The 25,816-nt window shown below is 41.5% G+C and overlaps 1 protein-coding gene across 1 annotated transcript in view; it reads left to right on the top strand.

Moving 5' to 3' along the window:
* The window catches only part of FLT4 (fms related receptor tyrosine kinase 4), a 358,183-nt gene that overhangs the window by 233,420 nt on the left and 98,947 nt on the right, over window positions 1–25,816 (top strand). The window contains exons 10-12 of the mRNA XM_082253130.1: window positions 4,738–4,900; window positions 9,112–9,253; window positions 24,629–24,737. Of these exons, the coding sequence (XP_082109256.1) occupies window positions 4,738–4,900; window positions 9,112–9,253; window positions 24,629–24,737 (414 nt within the window). The remainder of the gene's footprint in view (window positions 1–4,737; window positions 4,901–9,111; window positions 9,254–24,628; window positions 24,738–25,816) is intronic.

Raw genomic sequence — 25,816 nt, 5'->3', positions numbered from 1 at the left:
GGAGTTTAAAGGGTAAAGTGCATTTATCTCTTTTGATCCCATCTACTTACCTAACCTAATGTACCTCCCCCTCCACAGATTCATGCTTAACTTCATCTGAGGGTTGCAGTTCTACTGTTTGTTTACATCCAGCATTGCACGTTTTCATTGCCCTGACCACACATCAGCATTACAGCCCTATAGACTTTTATGAGGCTATGAGATAGTCATATAGAAGTCTATGGGGCTGTAATGCACAGGCACAGCCAAGATAGTGAAGACTAGCAGAGCTGGATGTCAAAAAACACTGGACGTAAGTATGCATCTGTGGAGGGAAAGAAAAGTAGGGGAAGGAGGCAAAAAAGGGAATGCACTTTGTTTTAAAGTTCACCTTTCTGTTAAGTATTACCATAAAATGGACTTAAAGCCAAAAGTTTTCTTTTTAATTTTTGACAGAGTGATGGAGTGTTAGAACCTCTGTCAGGTTTTTTGTTGCCGTCTGTGTCCCTGCTGGGGAGTTTCCCCCTCTCTACACTGTATGTCCTGCTAACCACTGTAACAAGGAATGAAAGTGAGGGGGAAATCCAAAATGGTAAAATGTCACCAAAACAGGAAAAGAGGGGAACGTGTCTAATGGAAACGCTTGTTTTACAGAGAACTGTGTAAGGAGAGGATATCTGTGACTTGAAGAGATTTCATCTTATTTTCCTTAGGCTATTCATTTGGCTATATTAGACAATAAAGGGTATCACTTAAAGGATATGTAAGCCCAACCAGAAAAATACCATATAAGCTTTTAACATGTTAAAGCCAAAATCCAAGAATCAGACACAATTTACCTCTGCAGTGTCCGTCTCCCCCCCCCCCCCCCCAGCACTGCAAGGGATAGCTCTTGGGTCAATCAAGGATTGCAGGAATAATATTGACTTTATTACTCACACTAGCAGGGTTCCTCCAGTAGTGCAACTGGTCCCACGAAGCCTTCACTACGAGGTGCTCCCAGCTGTGGTCACACTCCTGTCTCCTTCCTATACAATACCGTTATTAGCCCTTCATTGCATGTTATGCAACCAAGGGGGCCACTCAAAGCTTGGAGCACGGAAAAGAGAAGAGGAAAGCGCTGGCAATGGCTGAGGGAGTAAGGTAAGTAATTTCCCCTCTAAATTTAACAAGTATTCAACCCTTGCAGTGCGCTGAGGAGGGGGCTCCCATTGACTTTGTCTAATTCCTATAGTTAAGCTTTACTTTCAAAAGTAATTTTTAATCATTTAAGGTTGGGTTCACACTGTTTGCAGAGCGGCTTGCAGCAGGGGGTCCAGTGCGACCCTGTTCAAGGTTTCATGGGTGAATTAGGCCAGAATTTTTTGCCAAAGACGCACAGGACCCTTCTGCAGTGCGCTCCGCTGCCACCCCGGAGATGTGTGAACAGACTCTATTGAGAGCCAGTCACAGTCTCCTGTCATGTGAATTAGAAAAGGGAAACCTAAGTGTGAACCCAGCCCTAATCTCCAACTTCCACTAAAATAATATCTGTCAACCCTACCATTAGGGTCCTTTTTCACACTCTTCTAGTTATAGGGTGACAGTGCTCTGTCCCGATCTCCCAGTTCTGCTCCTGTGTTATTACATTGTCACATACTTCTGATGGAGAATACAAGTGGCTGTTCTTACACATCATGCAGCCATGGCCTACAGTTGTCACCTTCTGGATCTTAAATAATTGAAATTGTTGTAGTGCTTGTACGTAGACCGGAAATGGCTAAAAACTGAGCACAGTAGATAAGCAACATTAATATACAGCAAAAGATAAAGTGAAAACAAATATTTCATTTAAAAAATTGATCAAACTAAATATTTTTCAATTAGGGTTTATATCGACCTTAAACTCTACATTTTCCGCACCTGTATTCAAAAGACAAACTGCTTTTTGTTTATTTTGAGATGCATATTGAGGTTTTCTAGGAAACTTCATGTTTTTCGTCTAACGATTCCCTAGTGAACCTGTGTAATGTATGTGTTCTCTATCACCCCCTAGCTCTGTCGTGCCTTGTCACACATGTTTCTGATCGTATCCACTAAGGGACATCTGATGTTAGACATTACACCATTTTGTTTTTTCTAGATTGGACATCATAATTAAAGGGCTGTTGCAATTGTCAGCTTTGAAGAAAATACAATATCATTGTAAATTTGTTCTGACATTTTTTTAAAGTGCTAAGGGTTTTTTTTTTTTCGACATGCAGAAATTGAGTCATTGTGAAGCTCTGGCTTATACTTCAATTGCAGCAATTATTTATTACAGAAATGCTATTGTCAAACATGAACTGTTTGTATTACAAGTCATTCAAGCCTTGCATGTTTCTTGTGAAACTGGCTGCATTTCCCATTAAAGTGTAAAATGTAGCCTAATCTATGATGTTAGTAAAACTTGTTGTTTTGGAGTTAAGATAAATGGTTCTATGAAAAGACCCCTATATCTCATGGGTGTGTTACCAACATAACCAAAAATGCATATCGGAAAAGTTTTCCTGCAAAAAGAGCAGGAAGAAAGTAGGTTACTTAAGTTAGCAAGATATGAGTCGGGGAACCAATTGAAAGTATGATCATAGAAAAATATTTATTAAGTATTTCGTGAAAATTACCAGTGATATGGACAAGAAACAAGACAGACAAACATAAAACAATGATAACAATGAACTCCTTCTGCACCTCCATCCAGCCACGATTCTCCATATCGCTGCAGCCATTCATCTGAACCGGATATTATGCCACCTCCAAAACTGATTGACTGAACTTATTACCCATATAAGAAGGTTATTCATGGGATTAATTTCTTTCTTCATTTATTCAGTCATATCAGAAGTGTCCGAGCTTCCACAGGAGAATATTAAGGGGGTATTATTTACCACTCATTTGAGAGGAAATATCCAACTACAGAATTGTCCATATGAACATTTTTCATACATGTATTTTTTCCTCCCCTTGATATTGAAGATTTCTGAGCACCGGCCGGTTCATTGTTATCATTGTTTTATGTTTGTCTGTCTTGTTTCTTGTCCATATCACTGGTAATTACTTGTATACTGCACAGTAGTAAATTTTCACAAAATACTTAATAAATATTTTTCTATGATCATACTTTCAATTGGTTCCCCAACTCATATCTTGCCAACTTAAGTGACCTACTTTCTTCCTGCTCTCTTTGCAGGAAAACCTTTCCGATAATCTATGATGTTGGCTGATTGAATAAGAAGCTGCCAGGGGACACACGATGATCCAAAGTTTAAACAGGAAATAGTGGTGTCACCTGCTTTGCTTTTCAGTGCAGATGATGTGTCTCTATCACAAGATTGACAGATAGAATTACTAAATCGTAATTACTAAGAATTACTAAAAAGGAAAAGCAGTTCATATACAGTATATTTCTTTCAACTGTGCATTCTGCTTTTTGCCTGGTGTTCTGAATGAAATCTCTAAGGTTCCCTGAATACTTTGTTTTTAAATGGCATTGAATCTAAAGGGAAAATTTAGACCAAAGTTTCCACCAAAGGTTCTCAGCCCCTTTGTAGAGTTACGCAAGCCATTTGAATATGTTTGCAACGGGGTATGTATAATTCAGATTTGTTTTTAGCAAAGTTTTCTGGTTAGCGATGGCAGTTCAGCAATAGATTTTACCTATGTGGAGTTAAGCTGTAGTGGGTTCTGCATGATTGGTCTTCGGATATACTGGCCATACAAAGCCCAAATTCAGCAGATTCCTGCTGAATTGCCAAAAATTTGAGCTGCAAGTGGCCCTGTTAGCACCACTCTACCCAACAAACTTCAATCTGAAAAGAAAACTAAAGAGCCAGTCTGAACATTATCTACTGAGCAGTGACTGCATCCAAACAGGTAAAGTCACTGTCCAGGTATTCTGTCAGCTGCGAACACTCCCTCCCTGCTGGCTGAAAGTGTTTACCTATCCTTACACGCATCCGTACACGCAATCTGAAAATTGGACGACAGATTGTTTATTTTTCTTTGCATGCTAGTCGCATATCGAAAATGAAAAGTTTACTAAAGTTACGAAAATTCTCGTACGACAGAATAAAAAATCGGTGATGTCATGAGTTGCAATGTAATTGTATTGTATTTTCAAACGACAACTGTACTGCTTAAACAAAAATTGTATGATCTTGTATCGCACGAGAAAATTTTCCTGCTTGTCTGATTGGATAATATAGGATGAACTGTCGTGATCGACTCTTGAAAACTCTGTACTAACAATCAGATTATCGTACGATCGCTTTGAAAGCGGTATTTTTCATCCGATTTTAGGATTGTGTCTACGGGTTATTACTCTGACAAGCATGTAGCCCTCACAAAAATAAATCAGCATACACCTATGAATTAATTAGCTTAAGCATGTTAAAATTACTCATCCACGCTAAACAGTGCAGATGGAGGAATCTCCTCTGTCGTCTATTGTATTCTGACAGCCATGGGAGCCCAAACTGAACAGTGAATCTGATTGGCTGCAGTCACATTTTGAGAATTTTCTGCCTGGCTCCTTCAATTTTCAGATTGGAATTTGTGGTGCTTGATGGTTTCAATAGGGCCACAGCTTACAATTTGAGCTGTGTATGGCCAGTGTTACTTTACTCCATAGATGAGTACATAATACTGTTATATTAATGAATAACTGCCTGCATTTATAATCAAATGGCCTTTAACTATATACTTTTTATATTTTTTGTTAACAAATAATATCTGTTATAGTTCCCCCACAGATCCATGAGAAAGAGACGTCATCTCCAAATATCTATGCTCAAGGTAGCCGACACGTCTTGACCTGCACAGTATTTGGGGTTCCTGCTCCTACATCCATCCAGTGGCAGTGGCGACCGTGGACACCATGCAGGGTGTACAGCCGACGCAGTGTGTATGTTCCAATGGACTGCTAAATTTAACCCTTTCTTAAAAAGGACAACTTCAGACAAAACCTCAATGCATTGTTAACATCAGAGTTATTAAAGCCCTCTTTAAATCTGTTGCAGTGCGTTTGCCCCTGCACTGCAGTGGTTAATGCACATTTAGGTCCACAACGCTGAAAAAAAACACTTTTTTTATTACCTAATCCTCTGCTCCCCTGACAATTGACACTCTCCTCTACTACCTCTACTACACTTGGGCAGTGGACTGTTCTTTGGTGTCCTTATGTCCAGTGCAGGATTGTGGGCTCTGCATTGATCTTAATGATCTCAGAGGGCATCCAAAGAGGCTGCAGAGACCAGTCTTACAACCCAGAGGAGCCTGCAGGATCAAGTAAGTACGGGTACTCTACCCAACGAGTATTTAACCCTTTCAGTGCAAGAGCAGCCCCCAGAGTTCCCCAGTAGTGGTATGTAGTAGGAAGGAACACCCCAACATATACTCTAAGCCCTGACCAGCTATGTCTCCAGGAGCCTATAGTGCTGAGTAGAGGGCTTCCACCTAGTATGTAACCCTCTGAAAATTCTTTCTCTGCAGGCAGGACTTTGATTTCACCTTTTGCTCTCTAGGCTTATATTAGGAGATCTCATATATTCTTGTCAAAGGGTCCAGTTGATTCAGACTCCTCCACAGGGCTTAGGGACAGGTAGATTTCAACATGACTACATAATGCACACTTCACTCAAAGCCCAATCTTCCATTCTCTTCCACCACAGCTTAGTTCACCACAGGTTTCTTTAGATCAGCCATTTTCAACCAGGGTTCCATGGAAACCTTGGGTTCCTCCAGAGGAAGGATTCCTTGAGGAGTTGCTGTCTGACCTCCCATATGATGGTGCCCCAATAGTTTTAGGACCAACACCACTTGGCAAAGCCAGTGGCATGACACCAATGATCATTTTAGGTGTATGGAAGGGTGGTATTTTTAACAACATTGGATGTTTGCTATTGACCTCCGATAAATTAGCTTTAGTAAGAGTTCCTCGAAACCGGAAATTTACTGTATATAAGGAGTTCTGCTGGGGTAAAAATATGGGGGAAGACCATTTTAGATCTGAACCCTCACAAACTTTTACTGGAACTCTTTTAATGTAGTAACAGAATATTTTCGTGATCGTATATGAAGCTCATAAAGTTTCAGTTACTGTATAACAAGGACTCTTCAACAAGGTACTCTCCATACACAGGTGCTTTTGCAATAGGTGCACTCAATTTTTCAGCAGTTCACCAGGCTCCCAGTGGTAAGAAAGTCAGTGGATCTAGGAAATATAATGTAGAGAGACTCTTTAAATAATTATAATGGGCATGGTGAAGTAGGAATATATTTTGGAGAAAATATTTAAATTGTTTTCATTGGTTTTGTTAGTAACAGAATACCATTTTCTTTTCTGGTATTTTTTTCTGTTGGTTTTCCATAAGCATTTAGTTAGAAAGTCAAATAAACAGTGACCGATAAGAAATAAATATAGCTTGCAGCAAAAAAGAGGATAAATGGAACAGCTGGACAGTACTAGAAACCAGACAATTGGGGGGGGGGGGTATACTCACAATAAAAACAGATTTACAAATAGACATATTACAGGCTCAGCTATCACTTTCTTGGATTTTCCCCCTGTACTGCCAAAGACTATTACACCTGTTTTGCTGACAAAGTCCCATTCTTCCCAACTATTTAAATTTGACTTAGGGCCAGATTTTGTTTTCGTGTTAAAGTAGAAGTCCAGTCTAAACCTATCTTATCTTAAATCTGCTCTCACCCCCCATTCTAGGTCCTATACTAACTAGAAGTGTATATTTACCTATTCCTTGGGTGCTGGTTACATGATCTCCCCAGTTGCCTGCTTCAGGAGAGAGAAGAGATTGCCTACAACAGCTGCAATGCCTGTGCAGTGACATCACCCATAGGCTTACTATGGGGCATCTGTTGTCTACCCTGAAGTTGGTGCTGGGAGCCAATCATGTGACTGGACCAGAGTGCCCAGTGAATAGGTAAGTATACACATCTTTCCTCTACAGGCTAGTTAATATAGGGCTTAGAATAGGGATGGAAGCAGGTTAAGGGTTAGACAGGACTTCAACTTTAAGACTATATATGCTATATAATAAGTTAGTGTAACATTTAGGCTCAATTCACACTGGAATTTTGCCACACTGCAAATACCCAGTAGCAAGAATCTACTGATTCTTGATTCTGAGATTGGCAGCTGCACGCAGATAGCAGCAGCCGCTGAACCTGTATACTACAATGACAGGTTGTAGGTGTCCACCTGCGAATACTGTTGGTATTCATTGGTTGGGCAAACAGGCACTAACAGCTGTGGCCGCCTCCACAACAGGCCAGGCAGGAGGTGACTGAAGTTTTCACTTTCATCATTTATAGGAGGGGCGTAACTACAGGGGTCGTAATTGCGACCTGGCCCCATGCACCTGGATAGGACGGGGAGCGGGAGGGCTAGAAACCTCCCCCCTCTATTTTCCTCCTGCAGCAACTGAAAGCCAGCCTCTCCTCCTCTCCCTCCTACAGGCATTCAGCGAGAGGAAAAGGGAGGGGATTGGTTTCTCTACATTCCACCCCCTGCCAGCCCTCCTATCCAGGTCCTGCTGCCTCCCCCCCCCCCTCCTGCCCTGCTGTGTGCCCCCCCCACCTCCTCACGCAGCAATTCCAGATTCTCCCCCTCTGTACCGATCACTGACTCTGTCCATTCATAACTGAAGCATTTGTTTCTGTGAAGCATTCATTCTGTACGGCACAGGCTGCAGATATGGAGTATGAGGGCTGTATCCTCAATCTCCTTTCTATGTCTCAAAGGTACGACATCAGAGGTCTGTTCAGACCCCTGATATTTCACCAAAGCCCCCCAACTGAAATACATATACATTTCCAGTTTGACATGTCATTATATTGTTAAAGTAATTTATACATTACATAACATTTATAATCCTTCTACTCTGGTTATGCTATTGCTGTATATCATAAAGATGGAGACACATTTCAGACACTGCAGTTTCTTAAAATTGTCATTGCCCCCCTCCTATTTGTTATCCCCTCTACTAACAATACCACAGTGGCAATGTCTACCTTATTACTAAACTAAATTAAGTACCTCCTCCTTGCCCTAACTTCATCACAGGCATCCTAACACTGACATGTAGCACTGAGGATGAAAAGAGGAGTGTTGTTTGACCAGGTCTGTTAAATTACAGGTTGCACTAGCCTGTGTGGTTGAATTTACATGCCTATAGGACTGTGTAATTCTCTTTAAAAACACTGGTTTTAACAGCTGCTGTAACAGGTAGGTGGAGGAAAAACCGTTAAAATAGGGGTTGTTAGTACAGTATCCATCTGACTACATATACATTTCCATGACTTCAATTAGACTTTGATATTGATATTTTAACTGCAGTGAAGGTTCACTTTTGTTTCCAATATTATTTGTGTGCATAAGCAAGGTCCAAAATGGTAATGTGGCAAATCTGGCCTTTGCCAGAAGGGCTGGTGTTTCTGACTGGTGTTCCCTTTGTATGTTGAACAAGTTGAATCATCAGAATTTGGCCCTGCAAAGCCACCGGGTATTGAGGGGAGTAAGCAGCTTTGGTCAATGTTGGGAGGAGCTCAAATCAGATGTTACATCTAGCTGTCTGGCTGCACCATTTACTTTAGTACACTGTTGCAAACTGTTGCCAACTGGCCCTTCTGGGGGATATCCAACAGGCATAAGGAACACATGCTGAGGGTCTCCTTATGAAATATCTTCATTCAAGGCTGATACCTAAATTAAAGCTGAAATTCCAGGTGCATACATTTACAGTTAGGCCCAGATGATGACGAAGGTGCCTCTGAACACATACCGCTACCATAAAAAATATGAACATTGAGGCATGTATTAAAAAATATAGCACACTGAGAAGGGATGGAGCACATACTAGTCTTGATTCATTTCATTTTTGTACACATTCTCAGTAAGAGTCCCATAATAAATGTTTGCTTTTGTGAAGCTTTTGGGTTGTTACATGTTTATTTAAAATGCACATTGTGCTTGCAGAAGTTATACTTTAACAGGTAAAAATTTATGGATTAGATTAACTGAATTTCAGCCATGTATTTCAGTGTGTTATACCATGTTATAAATCATATATTCTCTTGGGTATTCCCATCACACAGAGCCCGTCAAAGGTCATCTCGTAGACATCAACGCGACCGAATGCCTGAGTGCAAAGACTGGAAGGACGTGACTTTGGATGGGGATGTAAACAGCATTGAAAGCATAGAAACCTGGAGCGAGTTTGTGGAGGGGCGGAATAAGGTATCCAGACAGCCTTGGGGTGATATTCCCTGATTGCATTGCACTTCCTAAAGTCATCCTGGCAGGAACAATCATGTATTATTGGGGAAGTCAATTATCCACAATACAGCAACATAAGCGCCTGCACTCAATCTATTTTTCAATCAAGGAAATGCCCAAAAAAAAATGTCCTAGAAGAAAGAAGAAAGACCACAGGGGTAATTTTCCTGGGTTAAAAGTGCAGTTATAATTGAAGTATTACATTTAATCCTTCACAATATGAAACTTCTATTCAAGCAGAACAAATATTGGATGGTGTACAAATCTGTATATACTAGCAGTTCAATGCCAGAATGAATCTAATGTAGCTAGGAAGATATCAATTAAACATAAAACGACAGCAATAATTTTAATACAAAAATAAAAATGACAATTTGTACACATTGTAAATCTTTAAAATGAAATTTGTTTCTTAGAAAACATTTACAAAAATAGATCCTGTACTGATTACATTTTATTTATTCTCCATGGTAATCAGAAAAATATCCATAATACATACAGAGATAGTAATACCATTTCTACTACTATATGAAATTATTATTTCTGTTGTTCTTGTTGATATTAATAGAATTCTCTACAAATGTTGAATATTTAACCACTTAAGCCCCGGAGGATTTGGCTGCTAAAAGACCAGGGGGTATTTTGCGATTCGGCACTGCGTGACTTTAACAACAATTGCGCGGTCGTGCGACGCTGTACCTAAACGAATTTGACGTCCTTTTTTTTCCCACAAACAGAGCTTTCTTTTGGTGGTATTTGATCACCTGTGCGATTTTTTGATCACGCGCTATAAACAAAAAAAGAGCGTCAATTTTGCAAAAATAACAATATTTTTCACATTTTTTTATATGAAATTCCCCAAAAAAAAAAGTAAAAATCAAAATTTTTTAACATTTTCAGCCAATTTGTTTTATGCTACATATGTTTGGTAAAAAAAATTGCAAAAAGCGTATTTTGATTGGTTTGCGCAAAAGTTATCGCGTTTACTAACAAAGGGAAAGATTTTTGTCATTTTTGTTGTTTTTTTTTTAACGCGTAATGGCGGCGATCTGCGATTTTTTTTTTCGGTACTGCAACATTGGGGCGGACAGATCGGACCCTTGACTGACATTTTTGACACTTTTGGGGTTACCAGTGACATTTATACAGTAATCAGTGCTATATATATGCACTGTTACTGTAAAATTACACTGGCAGTGAAGGGGTTAACTTTATTTGAGAGGGAGGGGCTGTGTGTGTCCCTAGGGGTGTGATTCTAACTGTGATTGGCTGTTGTTTGAGCTGTAGGAACACTGATCAACGGTCCTACATAGTAGAACCGTATGATCAGTGTTTCTACACAGGGAAGAATGACAGGCAGCTTGTTTACACAAGCTGCCTGCCTTTCTCCCTCTCCCCCGACGATCGCAGAGTGAGCGGCGGACATCGGGTCCGCCGGTCACACGCGCGGGGGGGTCCGTGACTGCGCGGGAGCGCACCGCCGGCGGCGCGCGCTCGCTCCCCAGAGCCTCACAGGCTAGTGACGTATATTTACGTCACTTTGCCTGTGAGGGGCTGACCGCCGCAGTATATCTACTTGCGGCGGTCGGCAAGCGGTTAATGCTAAATCTAGTCTAGTCTCACTGAATGTATTCGGGAACTCATTTATAAAGAGAGAGCAGACATTTATTTATGCTTTCCATTTTTTTCTACTCAGCACGCCACAGCCCTCATTTTACAACCCATTCATAAAATGCAAGTTAACGTTTGGGGCCTGAGGTAGCTCTCAGGTGTTCTCTCTTTTTAACACATCAATGAGAATTCTGAACTGGCCTGTTAGGTTTTCCCCGAATCCTTAGTGACGCTGGCCATAGCCAGCAACACTGATCATGGAAGGCTTCCCGCCAGCAGAACACAATAGTGCAGCAGGAGGGGACTCTCCTATCAACACTGACTATGTCGTCGTGGAAATCAAGCAATTTTCTTGAGTGGAAGGAAAGAACATTGCATAATCTATTGTGAAAAAAAATAAGGGTGCGCTGATAAAAAGTAAAGCTGCTACCAAAACTATACCTAATAGTGATAAAAATGTTGAAAAAAGTAGGTGCACTAAACAAAAAGGTAGAATAAAATATCCTTCTAAAGTGAATAACCACAATGAAAAAACAGTGTCGTATAATATACATGAAATCACATCTAATAGTGAAATGCATAAATCATATATTGCAAAAACGTGCAAGTGATGAAAGCACCAACAGGTGTCCCAAAGGATGTGAAAATGGTTAAGGAAAAACCAGTAAGTGGTTAAAAAAACAATAAGTCCACATAAAGTCCAATAAAATGGATAATCTTCACCAAGTGACTCAGATGACGAAAAAAAAAAAAGAAGAAATATGGTGCTGGAAATCAACTCCTAGTGATGTTCAAACGTGTTGAATAAAGTGACTCCCACCACCATCAGGCTTAACTCCTTACCAGACGATAATAGCATAAATGCAATTATTATCCAAATATGGCCAGCTAAAAGAGAGAAATCCTCCACCGCACTCCCACTCTTTGTTAATGACACTTATGGGTCTGTTACCAGATGGTGCAATAAATGCGCTGGAAATATCCCCCTGGGTTGATATTCTCTCAGATGGCTGGATATGTATGACCTACTCCGCAACAATGTAGGCCCGCTTCTTCTCATAATATAGAAAAGGTCTGCAAACTAGTAAAAGCACCAAACTCAAAGATTGTAAAAACCAAAAAAGATTTTCAACCCAGGGGGATCTTTCCAGCGCATTTATTGTACCATCTGGTAAGAGACCCATAAGTGGGAGTGCGGTGGAGGATTTCTCTCTTTTAGCTGGCCATATTTGGATAATAATTGCATTTATGCTATTATCGTCTGGTAAGGAGTTAAGCCTGATGGTGGTGGTAGTCACTTTATTCAACACGTTTGAACATCACTAGGAGTTGATTTCCAGCACCATATTTTTTTCTTTTATTTTTCGTCATCTGAGTCACTTGGTGAAGACTATCCATTTTATTGGACTTTATGTGGACTTATTGGTTTTTTAACCACTTACTGGTTTTTCCTTAACCACTTTCACATCCATTGGGACACCTGTTGGTCCTTTTTATCACTTGCACGTTTTTGCAATATATGATTTCTTAATTTCACCATTAGATGTGATTTCATGTATATTGTACGACACTGTTTTTTCATTGTGGTTATTCACTTTAGAAGGATATTTTATTCTACCTTTTTGTTTAGCGCACCTACTTTTTCAACATTGCATAATCTATTGCCTGCTTAAATGTGACTTTGATGGGTCACATGATCTGACTCTCCTCAGCTTTTTTTTTTTTTTGACTCCTCCTCCCTTCTATTATGCTCTATGCCAGTTTTAAACTCTTTAAGCCGCTGGGCTTAAGAAATGTTTATTTTCAAAGCATCAGCAAAATTAACCACTTAACTATTTACCAAAGAGTTGTTTTTTTTTTTTTTTTGTCTTACAAATACACTAGTACTTTCATGACTCTAAAGAAATTCTTGAAATATTGATACCCAGAATAAAACATGTAATAGTATAAAGGTTTTGGACCTGTTATGGCTCATAAGGAAGAAAGAACTGACATTTGTATGTGCATTTTCTTGTTTCTTTACCTAATATTACAAATACCAAAATATGGCATATTTCATTTATTTTATTATTTTGTTAATCTAAGGTTAAAAACAGTAAGAAATATTATTTCCCCTTGTGAAGCAAAATGATTCAATTGCTTTGGGTGTGTATAGCTTTTGCTTATTCTGGATCAAAACTGTTTGATACATATCATTTTCTAACCAAGCTGATGGTATAGAAAGGGTGGAATTCAGGCAGACTTTGGAACATTCTGAAATGGTCTAGGCCTAAATGAAGGATGTAAAGATGGTACAAGTTCCATGAATTCCATTCGGTTCAAATATAATTGCTACGTGCCTTATTTTGTGCCTGTGTACATGTAATAGCATATCAAACAGGTACAGACCGACAAAGGCTTGATGAGTTTTAAGTGCTGTTGACACATGTTTACGGCTGTTCTCAAAAGGGTATGAAATATCAAGACCATTAGGGTGGATATTTCACAGAAGCACAATGAGTACAATTAGATCTTGCAGACTTGACCTTTCTAGGAGAGTCTCCCTTAAGGAACAATGTAAATAATGGAGTTTAATTGGTCCTTGGGAAACATTATTCTAAAGAGAGTCACAGACCCACGGGCAGTTCTATATTGGCTACTAGACAGTGGTGCTCAACTGACAAGATCCCTAGGCTGCAGTGTCATGTCATACATGGGGTGAATTTCTAGCATTCTACTACCCCATTACAGGGGAGCACACCAGTCCTTGTTTGTCCCTTTCTGTTACTTAACTTAAAGTATAACTAAAGACAAAACTTTTTTCTTAATTTTGGATAGAGTGGAGATGAATTTGAGCGTCTATTAAGTTTTAATTGATGTTCTATCTCCTATTCACCATTCTCATTGAAAGTGAAAGTGGAATAAAATCCCAAATTTTGAATTGTCCCCAGAAAAGTAACACAGGTGTGAATCCAAGTGATCTTCCCTCACTTTCATTCCCAGTGACACAACAGAACGTGACAAGAAATTTCCTCTTTAGGAACAAAAGCAGCAAAAAAAAAATAATAATAATTAACTGAGGATACACACTTTCTCCTATATGACACACCAGGCTTTCCTTTCTCTCATGCCTTCATGCCCCCTATACAGCCCCAGGCTCCTCCCATGAGCCTTCTGCCACCAATGTGTGGCAAAGTGGATGTTTTTCAAGACATTTCTAGTCACTTAGCAAGCCATACATAACAGAGCCAGTACAGCTCCGGATGGAGGGCGGGACTTCAAGTTAACCCGCAGGTGATTGGTTGCTAGCAACCAATCCCAAGCTGGTTACCTGGAAAGGTTATGCGGATCCCGCCCTCCTTCCAGAGCTGTCCTGCTTCTGATTTCAGCTTCATGCTTCCCGCCATCCATGCGGAGCTGTCCAGCTGCTGTCTGTTCTGTGAGTAATGCAGATTGTGAAGGGGGAGCTGAGGACAGGAACCTGAAGATGGGATGGAGCTGAGGATGGGGGGGGGGGGAGCTGAGGACAGGAATCTGAAGGTGGGGGGGGGGCTGAGGACAGGAATCTGAAGATGTGGGGGGAGGGCTGAGGACAGGAATCTGAAGATGGGGTAAAGCTGAGGACAGGAATATAAGGGGTACTGTGGGACAGGAATGTAAGGGGTAGGGTTAGTGGGGGACAGGAATGTAAAGGGGTAGGGGTAGTGGGGGGACAGGAATGTAAAGGGGTAGTGGGGGACAGGAATGTAAAGGGGTAGTGGAGGGACAGGAATGTAGGGGTAGTGGGGGACAGGAATGTAAAGGGGTAGTGGGGGACAGGAATGTAGGGGTAGTGGGAGACAGGAATGTAAAAGGGTACTAGGGGACAGGAATGTAAAGGGGTAGTGGGGGAAAGGAATGTAAAGGGGTAGTGGGGATGAGGACAGGAATGTAAAGGGGTACTGGGGATAAAGACAGGAATGTAAAGGGGTACTGGGGATGAAGACAGGAATGTAAAGGGGTACTGGGGATGAGGACAGGAATGTAAAGGGGTATACTGGGGATGAGGACAGGAATGTAAAGGGGTACTGGGGATGAAAACAGGAATGTAAAGGGGTAGGGGGGTGAGGACAGGAATGTAAACGGGTACTGGGGATGAGAACAGGAATGTAAAGGGGGCTGAGGACAGGAATGTAAAGGGGTACTGGGGATGAGAGCAGGAATGCAAAGGGGTACTGGGGATGAGGACAGGAATGTAAAGGGGTGGGGGGTGAGAACAGGAAAGTAAAGGGGTACTGGGGATGAGGACAGGAATGTAAAGGGAGCTGAGGACAGGAATGTAAAGGGGTACTGGGGATGAGGACAGGAATGTAAAGGGGGCTGAGGACAGAAATGTAAAGGGGTACTGGGGATAAGGACAGGAATGTAAAGGGGTAGAGGGGTGAGGACAGGAATGTAAAGGCAGAAGGGAGGGGATATAAAGGGGGCTAAGGACAGGAATGTAGATGGGGATTGAGGACAGAAATGTGAAGGAGGAGGGGCATGATATAAAGGGGCTATAAGGATAGGAATGTAAAGGGGGGGGCAATGACAAGGATGTGAGGGGAGGGGGGGGTATGAAGGTGGGCTGAGGACAGTAATGTGAAGGGGGGGTTGTGATGTGCAGGGGGACTGAGAACACTATTCTAATGACAGGATTGTGATGTGAAGGATATGAGGCTAGCTTTATAACATTGCTACCTGTGTTCTGCATGTAGGCAGCCCATTCATTTCATTTTGTGTAATTGTCAGTATGGTAATTAGGTAGGTCAGTGTGATGCTCAGGTTGGTCAGTGTAGTGGTCAGGTAGGTCTGTGTAGTGGTCAGGTAGGTCAGTGTAGGTGTCAGTATAGTAATCAGGTAGGTTAGTGTAGGAATCAGGTAGGTCTCTGTAGTGGTCAGATAGGTCTCTGTAAGTGTCAGTATAGTGATCAGGTAGGTTAGTGCAGGAAACAGGTAGGTCTGTGTAGTGGTCAGTGTAATTGTCAGGTAGGTTTGTGTAGTGGTCAGGTAGGTTTGTGTAGTGCTCAGATAGGTCTGTGCAGTGCTCAGGTAGGTCTGTGTAGTGCTCAGGTAGGTCAGTGTAGGTGTCAGTATAGAAATTACTGTAGGTAGGTCAGTGTAGTGATCAGGTTGGTTAATGCAGGAATAAGGTAGGTCAGTGTAGGTGTCTGTGTATTGGTCAGGTAGGTTTGTGTAGTGGTCAGGTAGGTTTGTGTAGTGGTCAGGTAGGTCTGTGTAGTGGTCAGGTTGGTCAGTGTAGGTGTCAGTATAGAAGTTAGGTAGGTCAGTGTAGTGATCAGGTTGGTTAGTGCAGGAATAAGGTAGGTCAGTGTAGGAATAGGATAGGTCAGTGTAGGTGTCTGTGTAGTGGTCAGGTAGGTTTGTGTAGTGGTCAGGTAGGTTTGTGTAGTGGTCAGGTAGGTCTGTGTAGGTGTCAGTATAGTAATCAGGTAGGTCAGTGTAGGAATAAGGTAGGTCTGTGTAGTGGTCAGCTAGGTCAGTGTAGTGGTCTAGTAGAATTGTGTAGGGGGAGCAAATGACTTACCTTGGCCCGGGCGCTGACAACCCACGCTACGCCACTGCATAGCTATACCTGCAAAATCAGACAGACTTAAGTGATCTAGCAAGACTTAATTTTCTGAATAATGTAACACTTTTATGTTTGCACCTAATTTTTCCAGATTTTTTTGGGGGTATATAAAAAAAAAAAAACAGGGACCATATCTGTTTTTAGCATAAGGGTTCTGTCATATTTAATTACACCTCTTACCATGAGTTTGTGGATAACAAATACTGTATGCATTGTATATCTTGCAACAGCATATACAGTGCCAAAATCGAGGCAGATTTACTTTCACTAAAAGTGACGTTTTGGACATTCACTTTCTCGAAGCTATAATGATGTGTTTCAGCACCTATTAACAAATGGCCCTATAATTAGATCCTTGTGTCATTAAAGTGAAGGTTTTTCCTTTGGTAAAGAAAGTTCCACAGCCTGCAATGAGACCCCCTTCCTGTCAGGATACACCACCTTGCCTGTATGTTGTGTTGTCAACATCTTGCAAACAGCGTGACCTATACTAACATTTGTAAAGTCTGTTGACCTTTGCATGTGTTCCCTGGTGAGTTCTGGCATTGAATAGATTCCCCTGGAGTAATTACCTGCTTTCAGAGCTTAAAATTAGACAAAAAACAGTCACTATAATTTAGCTAAACTAGTAAACTTCCTGTTTCCTTTACTCACTTCCGTTAGAGGACCACGCCTTCATAAAGCAGCTTTCCTGTTTTCTGTCACACATCTGGTCCCCTCAGAAGAAACAGGTTATTGTTGAAAGGACAGTGATGACATTTCTTCTCAGTTCAAACTATAATTCATAAACAGCATGTCCCAATTATACCTGAAAACTGACAGGATTTAGTCAGGAGTTCATGGCACTCTTCCTCTGTGGAGTCAAATGTCTCATGGATTCCCAGCACCTTAACCACTTTACCACCGGAGGATTTTGCTGTCTTACATCCGCACTTTTTGCGATTCGGCACTGTGCAACTTTAACTGACAATAGCGCGGTCGTGCGACGCCGTACCCAAACAAAATTTACGTCCTTGTTTTCCCACAAATAGAGCTTTCTTTTGGTGGTATTTGATCACCTGTGCGATTTTTACTTTTTGCGCTATAAACAAAAAAATAGCGTACATTTTGAAAAAATAACAATATTTTTCACATTTTTTTATATGAAATTCCCCCCAAAAAATTTAAAAATCAAAATTTTTTTTAATTTTTGGCCAACTTGTTTTCTGCCACCTATGTTTGGTAAAAAAAATCACAATAAGCATATTTTGATTGGTTTGCGCAAAAGTTATTGCGTTTACTAACTAAGGGAAAGATTTCTGTCATTTTTTTTTTTTTTAACGAGTAATGGCGGCGATCTGCGATTTTTTTTTGCGGGACTGCGACATTGCGGCGGACAGATCGGACCCTTGACTGACATTTTTGACACTTTTGGGGGTACCAGTGACATTTCTATAGTAATCAGTGCTATAAATATGCACTGTTACTGTAAAAATGACACTGGCAGGGAAGGGGTTCATTTTATTGGAGAGGGAGGGGTTAATGTATGCCTGGTGCTTACTAACGTGTATGGGGGGAGGTGACTGAGTGACACAGGGACAGATCGCATGTTCAGCTATGCTGAACCCTGCAATCTGTCACTGTTTGTCACTTAGGAGATCCGCCCGCTTTGTTTACACAAGCGGGCGGATCTCCAGACTCGATTCCCCGATGATCGGGGAAGAGCGGCGGCGATCGCCGCTGCTCCTCCCCTGGCCCGACTCCCGCTGTGACTGAACACAGCGGGAGCGAGCCTCCGGCGGCGCTCGAGCGCCGCCCAGAAGGGGTGGAGTCCAGCGACATAAACCTACGGAATCGAGCCACTTTGCCGCAGTACAGTCCCAGTGACTGGTCGGCAAGTGGTTAATAGAGGTGTTTAGAGTTTAGTTTTATCAATTAACAAAATGAAAAGTAAAAAAAAAAAGCGTGACCACCCTCTGCCTTTAAAACAGCATCTATTATTCTATGTACACTTGCACAAAGTTTTTGAAAGAACTTGGAAGGTAGGTTGTTTCAAACATCTTGGAGAACTAACAATAGATCTTCTGTTGATGTAGGCTTCCTCATCTTTCTGTCTCCATGTAATCCCAGACACATTCGATGATGATGAAATCAGGGCTCTGTGGGAGCCAAACCTTCACTTCCAGGACTCCTTTTTCTTCTTTATACTGAAGATAGTTCTTAATGACATTGGCTGCATGTTTTGGGTTGTTGTTCTGCTGCAGAACAAAATTTAAAGCCAGTCACATGCCTCCCTAAAGTTATGGCATGATGAATAAGTATTTGCCTGTATTTCTCAGCATTGAGGACACCATTGATCTTGACCAAATCTCCAACTCCATTTGCAGAAATGCATCCCTGGACTTGCAAGGAACCTCCACCATGGTTTACTGTTGCCTACAGGCACTCATTATTGTACCACTCCTCAACCCTTCCTAAACAAACTGCTTATTGCTACAGCCAAATATTTCAAATTTTGACTCATCATTCCAGAGCCCCTGCTGCCATTTTTCTGCACCCCAGTTCCTATGTTTTCATGTAAATCTGAATCGCTTAGCCTTGTTTCCACGGCAAAGGTATGGCCAACTGGTCGCAATTCCTCTATGAAGACCACTTCTGGCCAAACTTCTCCGGACAGTAGATGGGTGTACCTGGGTCCCACTGGTTTTTGGCAGTTCTGTGCTGATGTCACAGCTGTACATCTTCCAGTGTCAAAGGGAAATACACATGATGTGTCTTTCATCTGCTGCATTAAGTTTCCTTGGCCGGCCACTGTGTCTAAGGTCCTCAACGCTGCCCGTTTCTTTGTGCTTCCTCAAAAGAGCTTGAACAGCACATCTTGAAACTCCAGTCTGCTTTGAAATTTTTGCCTGGATCTTACTGATGCAATATAACTACCTTGTGCCCTGTTGCTGTGCTCAGACTTGCCATAGTATATGAACTGTGACATTGAGCTGTCTTCTACAATCTCACCTTAGTAGCAGAGTTTGGCTGTTTCTCACCCAGTTTTAAGCCTTCTACACAGCTGTTTCTATTTCAGTCAATGACTGTTTTTCAACCTACATATGAAATGAATGATCATTAGCACCTGCTTGTTATAATTGGTTAATCATACACCTGACTCTAATCCTACAAAATCACTTACTTTGTCCAAGTTTACGAAGTGTGCAAGTGTAAAGCCCCGTACACACGATCAGATTATCGAACGATCTGTCGTCCATTTTTTGTGGCATGCTAGTCTGATGGGGAAAGTGAAGAGGTTATTTTCATACAAATTTTCCCGTACGACAGAATTCTACTTCAGAAGTGATGTCATGTGTTGGATTGCTTTCTATGTGTTCTTTCATCTCTGAGCATGCCCAGTCTTGCTCATAAGATTTTTCCCCATCAAAATCTGTACTAATGAGACAAAAATCGGAGGTGTGTTGACAGAGGACAAAAATTTTAATGCCTGCACATCAGGATTTTGTCAGCCCAAAAGTCGGAGTCGGCTGTCGAAAGCACCATACTAACAAATCCGAAAATCGGCAGATCGGCCAGGTCGCCTGACAGGTCGCCCCAGTGTGAACGGGCTCTTACTATACAGCATTTCTTCACACCTGCCTAAAATGTCTTCACATTACTGCATATGCAGTGTGAAGCTTTAACCTACAAACCGTACAAAAGTGTATACAGTCTAATCAAGTCATTCTCAACCAGGGGTCTGTAGAACCCTATGGTTCCATCAGAGAGTGCTAGGGGATCCTTCAATTGTGGCTGATTGCCCTTGCATCTGCTGGTGCTCGCATAGTCCCAGGTCCAATGCCACTTAACAGAGGCAGCAGGATGACACCAGTGAACTGTTTAGCTATCTGTAATGGTGGCATTCTGACCATAAATGTATGGGGGGCACATTTCTGAATGAGAAAATAAAGAAAAAGTGTTGCGCTTAACAATATGAACCACAAATTAATATATAATAAAAATATTCCGCTGTGCAATCAATCATATAAAGTGAAGTCTCTAGTGTCCAAAACATCAAAAGGGTTAAAAAAAAGTAGTAACAGCAATCGATGGAAACACAGACTTGATAGGAGTGAATCTCATAAAGCCTCCACCTCCATACGCTCACCCAGCGATATGTTCAGGTACTTCTTACCAGAATTAATGGACCCCTTATAGGGGGTCATAGACGCATATTGATCCACAATTGATCCGACCATGCACATCCCACTCTCTCACCAGTGAGAGTGTGTAGCCAAACCGATGGATGACTTCAGGACCCAGCCATAAGTAGGGAGAAATGACAAACAGGCTCTCATGGTGCAGTATGTCTCATCAAAAGAACATTTATTGAATAAAAACGCACTTACTACAATCAATTTTGTTAAAAGCCTTGCAATCAAAATCCAGTTGCCGAAGATAGGAAACGCCGCTCCACCTCTGCGCTCCACCAACCCGGAAGTTTACGGTCTCACCTTCCCGACGCACATTTCGTCAGTCCACGCTGACGTCATCAGGGGATCATGTGACCGTATCTTTCCATAATACATTTATAGGGATCGTAATTCACAGGTATCCAATCACTTCCTCCTTCAAGCTTTGAGAACTGCCCAAACCTCACGGCTTGCTTAGTTCAGCCCCCATATTAAGGATATTTACTGGGGGCATTTATAAATGTTAAATCTGAGTAAAAAAACGCCATCATTAACGTCTTATATTACAATTACAATGCTGGAATTAATGCACTAAGTCCTAGTTTGCTCTGGAGATAAACAATAAATGCCTCAACCAAGAGCTGTATAATTTAATACATTTTGAACTTAAATTAGGGAAATTAATTAAACATTATGAAATCATAAATTGAATACCATAAAAACATATTTATCTCAATTCTGAATAAAAGGAGTTAATCTACCAGAATTTCAACGTATATATTGGGGTGTAAATATTAAACGAATTATGACTTACATTAATTTTAATAAATATTAAAAATGTAAAAAAGTTATAAAATATTAATATTAATGGAATATCTGGATAATGAATATCTTTTCCATCCGTCTGGAGGATAGGATCAGATAGGATCGGATGAAAGCGGGCAGGCGGTCCGTTTTCATCCGATCTCCCAGAGAGGAGAGCGGGGCTCTGACAGGTATGTCTCGGCACAGTGAGCAGAGACGGACCTGTCATCCGCCCGCTCAGCGGGGAACGGCGGATCAATGAACAAAGCGGAGTCCATTGGGCGTTAAGCCCGTGTGAAAGAACCCTTAGAGTGTATTGTATGTATGCTAATTCATTCATTTATTTATTGCCATGGTTTTTGCCATGGTAAAAAGCTGTTAGCCCAAAACTCCCCCCTGTACTGCAGTCACTGCAGCACAACCACCATCTCTAGGACCTCATGCACATGGGCGTTTTGACATATGCGTCAAATCCTGGCATTGTTGTTACACAGTTACATAGTTAGTGAGGTTGAAAAAAGTTTAGCCTATAATTAGTGTGTTTATGTCAATAGTACATCGTATACCCCTGTATGTTGTGGTCATTAAGGTGTCCATCTAATAGTTTTTTGAAACTATCGATGCTCCTTGCTGATACCACTGCTTGTGGAAGAGAATTCCACATCCTTACCACTCTGACGGTATAGAACCCTTTATGCAGTTTAAGGTTAAACCGCTTCTCTTCTAATTTTACCGAATGGCCGCAAGTCCTTTATTATTCCCTTTCACTGAATAGTTTGTTCCCTATGCTAGGGTCACCAGTATGGTATTTGTACATTGATATCGTATCCCTTCTCAAGCGTCTCTTCTCCCATGAGAATAGGTTCAATGGTTGCAGTCTTTCCTCATAGCTGAGATCCTCTAGTCCCTTTATTAGCTTTGTTGCCCTTCTCTGGACTCTCTCCAGTTCCAGCACATCCTTCCTGAGGACCGGTGCCCAGAGCTGGATTGCATACTCCAGATGCAGCCAGACCAGAGTCTTGTAGGGTGGGATAATTATCGTTTATCTCTGGAGTGAATCCGCTTTTTAATACATGCCAACATTCTGTTGGCTTTGCTTGCTTAGCTTTGCATGCCATTGCTGAGCATGCCATTGCTGAGCTTGTTGTTTAACTCTAAAGCCAATAGCATGTGACTGGCTAAAATACACAGCTGCTGGACCCTCCTCTACCAAGCTGTACTCAAGTACCATACAGTATGCATTCAGGGGCATATGCCTGAAATGCAGAATTCCTTCGGTCCTTGGCATACATCCCTGAACGCCTATGTTCCTAAACACATACACCCATTAATACAGCCCATAATATTTCAGCCCATCGTAGATTTTGACAGGCTGTTGACAGTGGGGCCGGACACTGCACCTGTGCCTCCTGGACACTCAAAAAACACCGGGATTAATGGGTATCTGCATGCGACCCATGTAGCTTTAATGGGTATCTGCAACTGTAACTATTAGAGGAATTTTCACCCCCCGCTTCTACAGGGTGACAGAAACCTTCTACACAAAAGAAAGGGAATCACAACCTAGGGCAATATACCTTTAGTTAAGTAAACAAAAACACACACAATAGTATAGCACACAAGGTTAAAAGAAAAAAATGCATCCTGAAAAATTGTCTTCCACAACCGCTAGAGACATGGCAGCCCATCTCTGGTAACGCTTCACCTGAGTTCTCAGCAGGAAACATTGATGTGCAGTCTAAGGTCTAGCTGTCACTGTTTGAAACTGTCACCAACTGACATCCAAGTTTACAAATGATCTGATGAGGGATCAAAATCCCTTAATTTTGTGTTTTGGATACAGATTTGTTGGAAGCCCTTGTTGGACAGTTCAAGGGATAACTGCATACAACCTGACACATCCTTTATTGTTTCCTCTTTTGGAGTCTATGTTGTAAACTGGCTATACCTCAATGCGCACAAGGGATATATTGGATTTTGGTTTGTTTTTTTTATAACAAATATTGCCTAAATACAAGAGGCATGTGTATTCTTTCTTGAATCTTGGTGTGCTTTATGAATTTCTTCCAGATCTGAGCAGTAATTCAGCGTGAAACTGTGAGGCTGATTTACAAAAGGCAAATAGACTGTGCACTTTGCAAAATGCAGTTGCGCTCTGCAAGAGCAGTTGCTCCACAGCTTCCATCATCCAATCATGTACAAGCAAAAATGCAGTCTTTTTTTATTTTCCTTGCACGTGATTGGGTATTCTTTGCAAAGTGAAGCTCACTCATTTACTAAGCTCTGGAGCAACTGCACTTGCAGAGTGCAAATGCACTTTGAAAAGTGCACAGTCTTTTTGCCTTTAGTAAACCAACCTCTTTGCCCATGTGTAGGAGTTTTCTGTAATAAAGACCGGTCACTGCTGCTCTTTCACTTTATGCAGGGTGACTGCTCTTACATCTACTCCCTCCTGTAGCTTTTTGCAGACTGTAGTGGGTGGAGCCTGCTGGTTCCCTCTCAGAGCTCCGGTCTCTGTATAGCACAGTGATGATGTCACCACTACTTTTACAGAGTAATATCTGAGTTTTTGGAATTTGGTGCACGCAGAGTAGATTTCTATACTTTTTGGCTATTGGGGAATAAATTTCAATGAAAGTTTTTGTGCCCTAGGCTTATATTTAAAGGTGGGTGTCTTTTAAGATGGAAATAGATAAAAGAAAAAGGGTATTGAAGAATAGAGAACTTATTCCATTTACCACACAGTGTTTTGTCTGACAACTGCAATCTTTCGTAAAGATCAGTATTTTATGTGATCCTTTATAGACAAGCAACTAACTCAAAAATGCACTTTTCTTAGATGTCTAGGTTCTTGGTTAAGCTGGATCCACACTATCCAACTTTTTTGGTTAGATTTCCTTCAGATTTACCTTTTCTATGTAGTGCAAGGGCCTGCCAGATTGCATACAAATTGAAAGTGTTTAGGTTTGACCTCATATTATATGGTTTTGGTAAATCTGAAGGAAAAAGTCTTCAGAAAATCTTATAGTGTGTATGGCCCTTTAGTCTAAGTAAGGACCTAATTGGTTTCATAGTTTCATAGGTAATTCACTTTATATTTGTACGGATTTTAGGAAAGGAGAATTGCAAGAAATGTTTTTGTCTGTTTAGTAGTAATAATCTTTTTCCATATTGCAGACTGTGAGCAAGCTGGTGATACAGAAAGCAAACTTATCAATCATGTACAAATGTTCAGCTTCTAACAAAGCGGGGAGAGATGAGAGACTCATCTACTTCTATGTGACAAGTAAGTGACAATGGAAATGGTTTAAAAAACACAGCAATCATGCAGAGTTATTAATATTCTCTCTAACGGTGTACTAAAATGTGTAAATTCCCTGTTTAAAATGTAGCTTTAGTAGCTCCTGTTAAATTCATTCGTAGCTTTCATGAGAATGTCAGCTGTAAAATTCTCTTTTGTTTTTACTGTGCATGTAATTTAAAGAAAAGCTGTACTTAGACATGGCTTCCATTGCTGGTCTCCCTAAAAATCCAGAACACCAATTGTTTTCATAGCAATTGTAAAGAGATTCCAAGGTTTATATATACATGCATACATCATTGAGTAACCAAACATTGCTGGTTCATGGTCTGTGAATATACTTACACCTTTATTAAAGTAATTCAGGTGTTAGGTTCACTTAAAGCAGCCATGTCTAACCTGCAGCCTGGGGGCCGCATGCGGCCCAGGACTGCAGGCAATGCGGCCCACTGCCACCTGACAATTTTTTTTTGCTGGGGAGGAAGGAATTCTAGTCATGGGCACAGCCACAGCGGCTTCCAACTAACTGTAGGCAGAGGCTGCCTTGGAGGGGGGGGGGGGGGTGAGTGCCGTGGGATTAAAAACAGAGCGGGGATCTTCTGCTTGCCCGGCCACTGCTGTCATACTAAGCCCCACCTCCTGGACCGGCTCCTATGATAGACAGCACATTGGTGACATCTATCATAGGAGCAGGTCCAGGAGGCAGGACTTCGTATGACAGCAGTCGCCGGGTAAGCAGAAGATCCCCGCTCTGTGTAATCCAGCCTCTCTCCTCTCTCTTCATTGCAGACTGCATTGGAAGGGCACGCACTGGTGAGGCTGCATTGGATGGGTATGCACTGGTGAGGCTACATTGGATGGGCATGCACTGGTGAGGCTACATTGGATGGACACTGATCAGACTGCATTAGATGGGAATGCACTGGTGAGGCTGCATTGGATGGGCACTGATCAGGCTGCATTGGATGGGCACACACTGATGAAGCTGCACTGGAAGGGCATGCACTAGTGAGACGGCATTGGATTGGCACGCACCTGTGAGGCTGCATTGAATGGGCAATGGT

The sequence above is a fragment of the Pelophylax lessonae genome (assembly GCF_965119305.1).
Source record: "Pelophylax lessonae genome assembly, chromosome: 4".
In the NCBI taxonomy this organism is placed as follows: Eukaryota; Metazoa; Chordata; class Amphibia; order Anura; family Ranidae; genus Pelophylax; species Pelophylax lessonae.
This window is presented reverse-complemented; position numbering and strand designations above follow the sequence as displayed.